Genomic DNA, 14280 nt, shown 5'->3' on the forward strand with positions numbered 1-14280 from the left:
TAAAAAAATCTTTCACATCACAGAAGCACACCCATGTTACAGTAAACAGAAAGTAATTGTACAGTTTCCTGTTGACTTTTAGATGGCAAGGTGCAGTAGCTATTTGGACCAAAAAATCATCTTGAAAAAGAAAATCAAGCTGAGTGAGGTTAATATAACACAAGAAATTTAAAAAGATAAAATTAAGGGTGGAAAATAAAAGGGAACAATTGACTTATACAGCTGATTTCAGTAATTTTTCATACTGCACCTGCCCCTGATTCCACCTGAGAAATTTTATGGTTTGTATGGGAGTGTGTACACCTCTGACTTCAAGGGGGTTCATTAGCAATTTCCATATAGATTCTACAGCTTTCTTTTATAATTTCCTAAAAGAATAGGATGACACTTCATGCATTATTGTCCTCGGGACACAGTATTATTTAGAATAAGTTATACTGTGGTTTGCCTTCTTTAAAGCCAGAGCAAAATTTGCTGCTGTTCCCTATAATAGTATTCAACTTTGGCATTCTGCTCTTGTTTATCAGTGGCAAAGACAGGGAAAGCAGAATACCAACACCGAATATTATTTTTGCCCTATTCAGTTACTGAAAGCAGGGGAAAAAATAATTCCTGCACTGTAAGTTACTGAATGAAGATCAGTTTCTATTTAGGAGTTCTGTAAAGTAAATCAGTTGATCTTTAATACAGTTTTACTATGACTATTTTATTGTTCAGCATGGTAATACTATATTTGCTCAATTTTAACAGTACTAGGGATTTTATTTCCATTTTAGAGTAAGTTTACTACTCAACTCAATGTGGGTACAGAATGTAGCCTTAATCACTTTGGTATCCTTATACTGATTATGACTGGGTAAAAGTTTGAAACAGTGCAATTGAAAGGGTATTAAAACTTCCAAATAAAAGTTACAGCTTTTTTGAAGTTGCTTACCCTAATACAATTTTTCCCCTCCTTTTATATTTTTACATACACACACACACACACTCTTTTTTTTTTTTCTTTTTAGTTGAGGAAACGTGTAAAACTTGAAGGAAAGGAACTTGAGGAGTACCTAGAAAAGGAGAAACTAAAGAAAGAAGCAGCGAAAAAGTTAGAACAGTCCAAAGAGTAAGTATATTTCCTATTAATGCAGTGGGCTCTTAATGCCAAAGACACAGCCTCCAAGTAACCAGTATGATTCCTTACCACCTTTTGGAAATAACTGAATATTGTAGCTTCCATAGGTGAAAATATGTCAGATCATTCATTAGTCAGCTATGGAGTTCTGTTTTAATGGGTCCCTTTCAACTCTCTTTGAGAATCACAAATGCTTTCTAAAGTTTGTAAGCCATCTTAGTTCTCCAGCAGTAACTGCTTTTAAATGTTTCTAAATGTTCATTAATTGCAAAATTAGACCTGTGACAGTCTTTGTGCAGGCAATGGCCAGCAAATGTTTGATATATAGTATAAAATTTCATTTTAAGTGTGTGTGGATGGGTGTGTAAAATGAAACTTAAAAGAAATACCTTAAAGTGCATTTTGGGGTAACATTTCAGGGCAGATATTGATTCCAGTGATGAGAGTGATGTTGAAGAGGATATTGATCAGCCATCAGTGCATAAAACTAAGCATGACTTGATGATGAAAGGTGAAGGTAGCCGAAAAGGAAGCTTCTTCAAACAGGCCAAGAAGTCTTATCCAATGTTTCCAGCCCCAGAAGAAAGAATTAAATGGGATGAATATGGGGAGATTATCAAGTATGTGCGGGGAAAAAAATAGTAATGTTATTTGTATAGTGTTTTGTTTTTGAAGCACTTGCGACAGACCTGTGAAGTAGGTATTATCCCCACTTTAGACAAAGGATAACAGACAGAAATTAAGACAAGTTGCTGTAGGTCCCACAGAGAATTAGTGATTGTGCCAGGACTGAAATTAAGAAGTTACTACCTTTTTCCTCATGCTCAGTCCATTTAAATCATGCTGCCTCTCTAGGCACTTTCTTTATCTGAGAAGAGAGTAGTGATTAAATTCTTTTCTGTTCAACAGGAACCTGATTTTTGTTTAAATTCCACAATCTGATTTATAAATGACTTTAAAATGAAAAGGAGGGAAAACATCCTCTTTCCCGGAAGCCAGCGGTTTCTATCTGCCTTTTAAGGAACTCCTACTAAAGAGAGAGAGAATCTTGCAGAATGTTGGCTGATTTTAAATGTGAGAAATTGAAATATCTAAAAGATACTAATCTGGAAGAAATATAGTTAATCTGGGGTGGAATATCCTTGAGCATGTTTAGAGATTGGAATTTTAAAAACATTTTTGCTGAACTTACATACTTCTAATTGTAAAGCAACTCAGTGGTAATACAGTGTAATAATAAATATGGTTTGTATAGCACCTAGAACCATGGTGCTACTTTAATACAAATAATTAAAAATTTCAACATTAGGCCTGAGGATTTCCTAGTTCCAGAGCTTCAAGCAACCGAAGAAGAAAAGAGTAAATTAGAATCTGGTCTGACAAATGGAGATGAGCCTATGGATCAAGATTTATCAGATGTTCCTACCAAATGTATTTCCGCAACGGAATCAATGGAAATAAAGTGAGTGATTTTTAGATAAGCTTACAGGTGGAGGGCACTGTTTGTCAGGGATTCACAACTGAAATGGCTGATGCATTGTAAACAGTGTTTAGTTGCTTATGGTTTTTTTTCTCAAAAAATATTTTTCAGGCTGAAACTTTATGATGGCTTCTTATTTTTTCCCCCCAAGTTCAGAGGGAGATTTTTCTGGGGAACTGGAAGATAATTTGTTGGGGGTTTTTTTACGTTTATGAAAAGGGTAGAAAATCATTGAAAGAGATGTGTGTATTTCAAGTATCACCTATTAAATCCTTTTTTTGTAAAGAAAACTAATTGAAAGAAACCTACATTAATGTAACATTTAGTCATTATTTTATGGCACCCGGAAGGGTGCTAGGTGCCTTGTAGCACAGATGAAAAGACACAAAAGAAAATTTTGCCCCTTTCTTTCCCTCCCCCCTCTCTCCCCCCCCCCAATATGGTGCTTGGGTGGTTTAAAGAGGCTGGGGGAGAACTCCACTGTTGCAGACACTGCATTGGGCTGCCATATATGGCCGAAGTGTGGCCTTCTCCCCACCCTCTTCCTCTTGCAGTCTCTGGCATTTTGGGGGGCATAGTGCACATAACTACTGCCATTCTGGCTTATGCTGCAAGCAACATGGGGGAGGCTTCTGTAACTTACAGCAGACCCACCTCCCTGGGCTGCCTAAACTAGGCTGGGGCCTGTTTTGGAGTCAGGAAGGCACAAAGTGGCTTAAAGCTTCCTGTGGGCTGCACCTTTTGTGTTGCTCCTCCTGGAGGTGGCACAGAATTTGATTAGTTCCTAAGAGTTTACAGTCTACTTTTATACATGATGTGGTATTGGGCAGGAGGGGGAATGGGAAAGGAAGAGCAAGTGTTACAGCAATAAGACAACATAATTATTCTCTCTAAATTTAGAACATAAAGCATTAAGAATTTTTTTTCTTTTTAAATCAAATTAGAGCCAGAGTTACATACATAGACTATGAAGGACGCTCAGATGGTGACTCCATTAAAAAAATCATTAACCAGATGAAGCCACGACAGTTGATCATTGTCCATGGTCCACCTGAGGCCAGCCAGGACCTTTCAGAGTCTTGCAGAGCTTTTGGTGGGAAAGATATTAAAGTTTATATGCCTAAACTGCATGAAACTGTAGATGCAACCAGTGAGACTCACATCTATCAGGTAAGATGGTGGGATTTGTCAATTATATGAGTACTGAGGGATGTGAGAGCTCTACATTGATCAGATTATGTCATTATTTGGCTGTGCCTTTTGGAGGGAAAGAAGATAATGCTATGATCACTTACATCTAGTCCTATTGAGGCAAGAGAATTAACTTTTATTTCTGGGGAAAGATGGAAACATTTCCATTATAATCATGTGGATATTATGTTATACCTACACATTATTAATGCAGTCACTACATTAATAGAAGTTTAAGATTACATATTTAAGCCTGCAGTTATAAAGTGCAAAAGGAAAGTATCTCATTCAACTTGCTCTGCTGAACACATTGTATATATTTAGGTATGCATTTGAGTCCCAGTCTTGCATTTCTTGTATATCCAAACTTCTTATTGAAACTGCTGTAAGAGTTTTGGATGCAAAAGAAATAGCCCAATAGTAACTGAAAATATGCGTGTCAAGTAAGAGCAAGTTAATTTTACTAAAAACCTTAACTGTACCACTACTCTGTGTGTTTGTGTGTCTGTGTGTAACATGAAGAAAAACTAGAGAAATTGCCTGAGCATGTCAGCATTATAAACGGTTCCAATTAAGCTTTGAAGCAGAGATCTAATGGAGGGGTAATGGGGCTAGAGAGAAGAGTACACACCTCAGTTTGAAGGAAGTGGGGTATGAATGAGAGCATGTGAGAGCTGGTTGGAGAAACTCCAATGGAAATCCAAATTGAAATGCTTCTCGAAATTGTTGATTGACTTTGGAAGAAAACCGGGTTAAAGTTCTAACAGTATTGAAATGTCTCATTTCAACTGTTCTGGAATAAAACATTCTGATTTTTCATTTTGAAAAAACCTATTATTCTGTATTATAATAAAAAATGTCAAAATTGCAAAATGTTTTGATGGACCTGAAACAAATATTTTTTTGGAATTTTCCTTTATGGAGAACTTTACAACTTTCAAGTCTCATTCAGAAGAAAGTCAAATTTCAAAATCAGTCACAAAACAAATTTTCTGCTCTCTGCACAGAGCTAATTCATACCTTTGCAGTATTAACATCTGAAAAAGAAACAGGTGGGGGCATCAGAAAATGAAGAAGAAATCAAATTTATTTTTTGGGAGGATTATGGTGTGTGTTTATAATGAAACCTTTGCAAGTCTCCTTCATACACTTGATCCCAACAGCAGCAGCATCTGGGCCAAGGAATACAATGCCACCGTGAAGTCTCAAAAAAGGCAGGTTTTTACTGGAATCTGTTAATATCTTAGATTCCAATTGAATGTGGTTAAAAGTGATGTTTTAGTCACTTAAGGTTTAGATATTTAATCTTTTCCCATCATGACTGGTAAAGAACTACATAAGTGCCATTTAAATGCAAAGTTGATATGTTGTGTGGTTGATTTTTTTTTTTTTTTTAATCTCTCCAATAATTCAAACATAGCAGAAGGAACTGTTCTTAAACATACCAAGAGCCATCAAGGATAGTTTTAGCGCTACAGAAAAATATTTCAGATTAAAAATATGTGAAAAGGGGAGTTACAACGAAAGTCTCACCTTAACCCTCAAAAGTCACAGTCTGATCTGCTTATCTTTACCAAGAAAGAGCACTAATATTTGTTTGTTTTTTTTCTGCTGCTTTCCAAACCAATTGTCAGGTGCAAGCCATGTGTACTCTTCTGTCATTTAGTGTTGTGCTTTATTGCTGGAGGGTTTTTTTCTAAAGAGTGTGATGGATTCAAACAACATGGTGTCATAATGTATGGGGAAATTATTAATTTTTAAAAAGTTGGTGTTAAGAGCCTGTGAAATGTGCTGTCAGGTTTGCTTATGTAAATAAGTCATTACAGTTTTTGTCTATGTGCAACTTAGGTCAGGTTAAAAGATTCTCTGGTCAGCTCCCTTCAGTTCTGTAAAGCGAAAGATGCAGAACTGGCGTGGATAGATGGCGTCCTGGACATGCGGGTTTCAAAAGTGGACACAGGAGTCATTCTGGAAGAAGGAGAGCTGAGGGAAGATGGAGAAGACTTGGAAATGCAAGTGGATATGCCTTCTTCTGAGTCCAGTGTTATTGCACAGCAAAAGGCCATGAAGAGTTTGTTTGATGATGATGATAAGGAAGTATGTGAGGAGAGCGAGATCATCCCTACTCTAGAACCACTGCCACCACATGAGGTAGAAAAGCTTTTGCCTTCCCTTGGCTACATGCTCTCTTATATTTGTGCTGATTTTTGTCTTATATTTGTGGGGATGATTTTCCGGTATCGTTTTTTCAATGTTTAGAGCCTGACTTTAAGTGGCACTTATTCAGGTAGAAGCCTCATTAAAGTCAGGAGCTTTGCTTGAATAAGGCCTCCAGTATCGGACTGTTCATGTTGTAAATTGGTGTCTTAGGGCTTGTTTTCACTATGGGGGTAAATCGACCTAAATTACGCTACTCCAGCTACGTAGCTTAGGTCGACTTACCCCAGTCTTCACTGCACTGCGTTGGCAGGAGATGCTCTCCCCTTGAATTCCCTTACTCTTCTCGGGGAGCTGGAGTACTGAGGTCAACCGCTAAGTCGACAGCAGAGCGCTCTCTGGGTTTTCACTAGACCCACTAAATTGATCCCTGCTGCATTGATTGCAGCAGCATTTATCTCCCTGTAGTGAAGACCAGCCCTTAGTGTCAGGTTTCAGAGTAGCAGCCGTGTTAGTCTGTATTCGCAAAAAGAAAAGGAGTACTTGTGGCACCTTAAAGACTAACCAATTTATTTGAGCATAAGCTTTCGTGAGCTACAGCTCACTTCATCAGTTGCATACTGTGGAAAGTATAGAGGATCTTTTTATACACACAAAGCATGAAAAAATGGGTGTTTACCACTACAAAAGGCTTCTCTCCCCCCACCCCAATCTCCTGCTGGTAATAGCTTATCTAAAGTGATCACTCTCCTTACAATGTGTATGATAATCAAGGTGGGCCATTTCCAGCACAAATCCAGAGTTTAACAAAAACGTCTTGGGGGGGTAGGAAAAAACAAGGGGAAATAGGTTACCTTGCATAATGACTTAGCCACTCCCAGTCTCTATTCAAGCCTAAGTTAATTGTATCCAATTTGCAAATGAATTCCAATTCAACAGTCTCTCGCTGGAGTCTGGTTTTGAAGTTTTTTTGTTGTAATATCGCAACTTTCATGTCTGATTTTTACGGTTGTTCCACAGCTACTGCTTTCTTTGTTCAGAATGTGAGCGCTTCAAGATAGAGAATGTCTCTTTGCCCTGGTCTACATTAGGGGGTGGGGGATCGATCTCAGTTATGCAACTTCTGCTATGTGAATAACGTAGCTGAAGTCGACGTACTTAGATCAACTTACCATGGTGTCTTCACCGCGGTGAGTCGACTGCTGCCTCTCCCCTGTCAACTCCACCTGCGCCTCTCGCAGCGGTGGAGTACAGGAGTTGATGGGAGAGTGCTCAGGGGTCTATTTATTGCTTCTAGACTAGATGCAATAAATCGACCCCTGTTGGATTGATCACTGCCCGCCAATCTGGCGGGTAGTGTAGACATACCCTTTATTATGTATAATATACAGTGCTTATCACAATGTGATGCTGATCTCAGATGGGGCTTCTAGGTACTGATGCAATACAAATTTTTATTTATTATGTGACCTGTGCACTTACCATGCATGACTTTGGAAATCAGTTGGTATTTGGGCTGTCAAGCAATTTAAAAAATTACGATTAATTGTGAGATTAAAAAAATAAATTGCAATTAATTTTTAATTGCACTGTTAAACAGTAACATAATACCATTTATTTAAATATTTTTGGATGTTTTCTATATTTTCAAATATAGGCAGGGGTCTTGGGGCTTCTGCCCTGCTTGGGGCTCCTCGGTGCTCGCGTGGGGCTCCAGGCTCAAGCCTCCACCCCACACCAGGCTCCGAGCTGGAGCTTCAGCCCCCTCACTGCCAATGCCTCTTCACCTCCACCCAGAGTTATACGATTGATGTGTTTAAAAAAATTAACGTATTAATTTTGTTTTCAGTTAATCGCAGGCATTAGCTGTGATTAATTGACAGCCCGAGTTGGTATCACTCCTTGGATTTACTCTTAAATTTCATCTGACACTGTGGTAAATGTTTCCTTATCTTATGTAGTTAAAGATAGATACATGCACAAATATCATTTCAAAAAGAAGCACCTAACTGACCAACAGAGAATCAGACAGTGCAATTCTTATAGCACTCTTCGTCCTTAGTCCTCAAATACTTTTGTGTATCTGGGTAGATATCATTAACTCCTTTTAAGAAATAGAGAAAACTGAGACATACAGATGTTAAGGGTAAGGTCTTGCGCTGCAACTCTTAGGCCAGGTGGAGGTACGTTGCCACCTTTGTACCCTCTCAAACCAGTACTGCTGAGGGCCTCTGTATCCCTTGGAGCATAACTTAGGAAGGCACCTAGGGCTGTCTAAATTATGGCAGCCTCCCTGGGCTGTGCTGTGAACCACAGTGTTGATTGTCGGGGCACTGCTCCCAGCACACCCCTTGCCCCAGGGCTTGTGAGCAGGTCCTATCAGGGAGCCTTATGGCTGTCTTACACAGTACCTACGCAGGGGGAAATCCTCTCTTGGCTAGATTCAAGGTTTATAGGGCCCTTTCATCTGGCATAAAAGGGCTTGAGCTTGGGTGAGAATCTCACCCTAGCTGACTTTCCCAAGACCACAGAGCTTGAAAAGGAAACCAGAGTTTCCCATGCCCTGTCCCGCAGGTCTAGGATCCCAGCACAGACTAGGAGTTGCTCGTGAGGAGACTGTCTTAAAATCATTACACCTATCAAAGGGGAAATCGAATAAATTAGGGCTGTGAATTAATCACAGTTAACTTACACTATTAACTCAAAAAATTAATTGCGATTTAAAATATTAATCGTGATTAAACTCTGTTTTAATCACACTGTTAAACAAGAGAATACCAATTGAAATTTATTAACTAGTTGTGGATGTTTTTCTACGTTTTCAAATATATTGATTTTAATTACAACACTGAATACGAAGTGTACAGTGCTCACTTTATATTATTTTTTATTACAAATACTTGCACTGTAAAAATGATAAACAAAAGAAATAGTACTTTTCAGTTCACCTTATACAAGTACCGTAATGCAAACTCTTTATTGTGAAAGTGCAACTTACAAATGTAGATTTTTGTCACATAACTGCGCTCAAAAACATGTTCCTCGGCCCACGCCACTTGCCACAGCCCCCATAGGCCTGGAACTGCGAACTGTGGCCAGTGGGAGCTGCCATCGGCCAAACCTGCAGACACTGCAGATAAACAAACCGTCCTGGCCTGCCCACGGATTTCCCTGTTGCGCTGTGTGCCAAAGGTTGCCAATCCCTGCTTTAGAGCATACAAGTCTACTGAGTCCTACTTCTTATTCAGCCAATCACTAAGTCAAACAAGTTTGTTTACATTTATGGGAGATACTACTGCCCACTTCTTATTTACAGTGTCACCTGAAAGTGAGAGAGGCGTTCGTATGGCACTTTTGTAGCTGGCATTGCAAGGTATTTACATGCCAGATATGCTAAACATTCGTATGTCCCTTCATGCTTTGGCTACCATTCCAGAGGACATGCTTGTTAAAAAAATAATGCATTAATTAAATTTTAACTGAACTCCTTGGGGGAGAATAGTATGTCTCCTGCTCTGTGTTACCCACCATGTATTTCCATAATATAGGAGTCTTGGATGATGACCGAGCACGTGTTGTTCGTTTTAAAAACATTTTCCCTGCAGATTTGACAAAACACAAAGAAGGTACCAGTGTGAGATTTCTAAAGATAGCTACAGCACTGAACCCAAGGTTTAAGAATCTGAAGTGTCTTCCAAAATCTGAGAGGGATGAGGTGTGGAGTCATGCTTTCAGAAGTCTTTAAAAGAGCAACATTCTGATGTGGAAACTGCAGAACCCGAACCATCAAAAAAGAAAATCAACTTTCTGCTGGTGGCATCTTTAATCAGATGATGAAAATGAACATGCATTGATCTGCACTGCTTTGGATCATTATCAAGCAGAACCCATCATCAGCATGGACACGTCCTCTGGAATGGTGGTTGCAGTGTGAAGGGACATGAATCTTTAGTGCATTTGACACGTAAATACCTTGCAATGCCTGCTACAAAAGTGCCATGTGAACGCCTGTTCTCACTTTCAGGTGACATTGTAAACAAGAAGCGGGCAGCATTATCTCCTGCAAATGTAAACAAACTTGTCTGAGTGACTGGCTGAACAAGAAGTAGGACTGAGTGGACTTGTAGGCTCTAAAGATTTACGTTGGTTTATTTTTGAATGCAGGGTTTTTTTGTACATAATTCACCATTTGTATTTTCAACTTTCATGATAAAGAGATTGCACTACAGTACTTGTATTAGGGGAATTGAAAAATACTATTTTTTTTTTGTTTTTCGCAGCACAGATATTTGTAATAAATTGAGCACTGTACATTTTGTATTCTGTTATAGTTAAAATCAATATATTTAAAAATGTAGAAAACATCCAAAAATATTTAAATAAATGGTATTATTGTTTAACAGTTTTCAGAGTAACAGCCGTGTTAGTCTGTATTCGCAAAAAGAAAAGGAGGACTTAATTGGTTAGTCTCTAAGGTGCCACAAGTCCTCCTTTTCTTTTTGTTTAACAGTGCGATTAATCGCGATTAATTTTTTTAATCGCTTGACAGCCCTAGAATATTTTTTTCCAATCATATGCTCAGTTACTTTATTATAAAGGCTTAATAAAAATGTTTTACTAAAATCTTTAGAAGATTTATTTTTTGTCCTTTATTCATTGAAAGGTTATTGGACATCAGTCTGTTTTCATGAATGAGCCAAGACTGTCTGATTTTAAACAAGTTCTTCTGCGAGAAGGAATTCAAGCTGAATTTGTAGGAGGGGTGCTTGTGTGCAACAACCTAGTGGCTGTTCGTAGGGTAAGTATGTTGTTTTTAAAGCTATATAGAATATATGCAACACATTATGTGTATCTCCCTAACCATCTCACTGTACAGATAATAGATTCAAGTATGTTTTTTGTTTCAGACTGAAACAGGGCGCATTGGATTGGAAGGCTGTCTTTGCCAGGACTTCTATAGAATAAGAGATCTTTTATATGAGCAGTATGCCATTGTCTAATGGAGATGCTGTGAAGATGATGTCTTTACTTGAACTTTAAAAGACAGTGGAGATTTCTACCTTTTTATTTTTGTGGGTATCTTTTTGTAGTTTTCTAATTTCTACAGAGAATACTGATTGTTCAGAAAAGTTAGACATCAAAGTCCAGTAAACTAACCTAAACAAGTAAATAATTGCTACCACAGTTCTATATAAGACATCCCTTGGTACATTCCACATTGCTGACTTTCAAGCTGTTAAAGAATATTGTTGCAAATACAGTTGGTATGCTATAATTGAGATTGACAGTTTCCTTTACGAACTTTCTTCCGAGAAGGATTTTACTGGTCATAAACATGCTCTTTGACGTAACGTGGCATACCAAGTCTCTGCCTAAGAATGCAAATATATAAAAATAATCTGTTTTCCTATTTTAAAAATATCAGAAAAGGTTGTCTTTGGTTTTTGTGGGGAGGTTCTTCTACTGAACAGTAGAAGCTTCAGCAAAAAAATTTCTAGGCCACTGAAAATTGGCCAAGTTCTTAATAGTGACTTTCCTGCAGTGGTTAATATGCACCCTTGTTAATACTGTAACTGCTTCATGCTACCGATTGATACAGTACATCATAAGATATTCCGAAATAAAATCTCAATTTCCTGGGTCAAAAAGCCAGTCCTAAAATGTTATAAGGTTAAATACATTTTTAGAATGTAACGCAATCTAAAATACAGAATGAGTGGAAAAACAAAGGTTGTCTGGCATATCTGCTAACCACATGTTTTTGCATTTTCTCGCTACTGTATATGTATATATGCATAACTTCTAGTTGTTACAATCTGTTACGCCAGTTATACCTATCTTTTGTGAATTTTGATTTTAATACTTTCAAGAAAAAAAACAAAACACCTGCATTCTGTTACTTATAATAAGCAGTGCACAGTGAGGTGAGTTCAGGAAGGTATTCTGTCCTTACATCTGAATTCTTGACTTTGTGAATTTATCTGCTTGGTACCAGGTTTCATAGTACTTGTTTTTCCTATTGCTGGCAGTGGGATTACAGCCACTGGTACTAAAATTTGTTAGATTTTTAGTTGAATATGAACAGTCTTGGGTCACTTAACTTCTTACATTTCTGAACAGAAAACAGTGATGGAACACATGCAGAGCACTGGTCTATTAATCAGAAATTACTTTTTTATTCTCAACCTTTGGTTTTAATCAGTGTTTGAAATTATTCTTCATTTATTACAACAACGGTGGCTTAAACTTGAGTTCTGCTCTCATTTGTTTATTTAAAAAAAAGCAAACAAAACTTTTAATGAAATATGGGCAAAAACCAACTCTGTGGGCTGCTGCTGAAGCACAGATTAGTTTGCTGTTCATTCTTGACTATTAGGCATTGTATAGCTATTCTTCATGTTGCCTATTTATACTGTTTAAAAGTTGGAATAGGAACTTAAAAGAAAACTGGGATAAGCATTCAAAAACTTCTGATATTAGATGTAAAAATGTAATGCATTCTAAAATATGATTGAGAGGAAATATATGTATTTTGATACACACACATGCCTGACTAGAAATAATTACCAAAATGTGGTAAGAATTTTTTTTTTCTTTTTTGTTTTGGTTTGTTTGGGGGGTTTTGTTTTTTAAGTTTAGCCAACACTTTAGAAAACATTACTTTCAATGCATGTAAATCTAAATCACTGTTGGATGGTTGTCAGCAAACGTCACCTTTAACCATTGTTCTGATAGAAGTCCATTTGCAACATGACCTAAACATTCATATAGGTAAACTGACTCTGGAGCTTTTATCCTGGGGGTAAGAGAGATTACATCAACATATACTGCTGGAATTTATTGTGCAAATTACTTTTTAATTCCATAATTTTTTGTTCATGAAAATTTCTTAAAACAAAACAATCTCACTTTAACAACAGTTTATTAAGTTGGCAGTGTAAATTTGAAATTAACATTTACTGTACTTTCTTCTCTATTCTATTCTTTGACAGGATGAGTGACCTAGTGTTTGGGGGAGAAGCAGTAGATGGAAATATCTTGATTTTTAATAAGGCTTTTGACACAGTCTCACACAAAATACCCATAAGAAAACTAGGGAAATATGGTCTACATTAAATTACTGTAAAGTGGGTGGATAATTGGTTGAAAGACCATACTCCAAGGTAGTTTGCTGTCAAACAGGGTGACTTATTTAGTGGTATCCCACAGGAGTCTGTCCTGAGTCCAGTGCTAGTCAGTATTTTCATTAGTGACTTGGATAATGGAATGGAGAGTATGCTTATTCAAACTTGCAGGTGACACTATGCTGGGAGGGGCGCAAGCACTTTGACCAACAAGATTAGAATTCAAAAGGACCTTGATATGAAATCAGCAAGATGAAATTCAATAAAGACAAGTGCAGAGTACTATACTTAGAAAGGAAAACTCAAATGCACCACTGCAAAATGGGAAACAGCAGGCTAGGTCATAGTACTGTAGAAAAGAATCTGGGGGTTTTAGGAGATCACAAATTGAATATAAACTAACAGTGTGATCCAGGTTCAAAAAAGGCAAACATCACTCTGTGGTGTATTAAAAGAGAGTAATATGTAAGACATGGGAAGTAATTGTCCAGCTCTGCTCAGCACTGGTGAGGCCTCACCTGGAGTACTATGTCCAGTTTTGGGCATCATAAAAGATGTGGATAAATTGGAGAGTCTAGAGGAGAATTACAAAAGTGATAAAAGGTTTAGAAAACCTGACCTTTGAGGAAAGGTTTAAAAAAAAATCCTGCATTTTTAGTCTAAAGATGAGAAGGCTGAGTGGGATCTGATAAGTCTTCAACTATATTAAGGGCTGTTTTAAAGAGGACTGTGATCAATTGTTCTCCATTTCCACGTACCGTAGAGCAAGAAGTAATCAGCTTCATTTGCAGCTAGGGAGATTTGGGTTAGATATTAGGAAATCCTTTCTAACTGTAACGATAGTTAAGCACTGAAACAGATTACCAAGGGAGGTTGTTGAATCTCTGTCTCTGGAGGTTTTTAAGAACAGGTTAGACAAAGATCTGTCAGGGATGGTCTTAGGTATGCTTGATCCTGCCTCAGTTCAAGGGAATGGACTAGATCAGGGGTTCTCAAACTGGGGGTTGGGACCCCTCAAGGGGTCACAAGGTTATTACGTGGGGGGTGGCGAGCTGTCAGCCTTCACCCCAAACTCTGCTTTGCCTCCAGCATTTATAATGGTGTTAAATATATAAAAAAGTGTTTTTAATGTATGGGTGGGGGGTCGCAATCAGAGCCTTGCACTATGAAAGGGGTCACCAATACAAAACTCTGAGAACCCCTGGACT

The 14280-nt window shown here is 37.8% G+C and overlaps 1 protein-coding gene across 3 annotated transcripts in view; it reads left to right on the plus strand.

The window, feature by feature from the left end:
• CPSF2 (cleavage and polyadenylation specific factor 2) overlaps positions 1 to 12194 on the plus strand; it is a 26960-nt gene extending 14766 nt beyond the window's left edge. For all 3 annotated transcript variants that reach the window (XM_084630770.1, XM_084630771.1, XM_084630772.1), the window contains exons 9-15: positions 1011 to 1111; positions 1540 to 1740; positions 2430 to 2582; positions 3545 to 3770; positions 5640 to 5942; positions 10612 to 10746; positions 10856 to 12194. In XM_084630770.1, coding sequence (XP_084486896.1) covers positions 1011 to 1111; positions 1540 to 1740; positions 2430 to 2582; positions 3545 to 3770; positions 5640 to 5942; positions 10612 to 10746; positions 10856 to 10948 — 1212 coding nt within the window. In that variant the 3' untranslated portion in view covers positions 10949 to 12194. The remainder of the gene's footprint in view (positions 1 to 1010; positions 1112 to 1539; positions 1741 to 2429; positions 2583 to 3544; positions 3771 to 5639; positions 5943 to 10611; positions 10747 to 10855) is intronic.
• The last annotated feature ends 2086 nt before the right edge of the window (positions 12195 to 14280 follow it).

Source organism: Lepidochelys olivacea (genome assembly GCF_965140295.1).
Source record: "Lepidochelys olivacea isolate rLepOli2 genome assembly, chromosome: 6".
Classification (NCBI taxonomy): domain Eukaryota; kingdom Metazoa; phylum Chordata; order Testudines; family Cheloniidae; genus Lepidochelys; species Lepidochelys olivacea.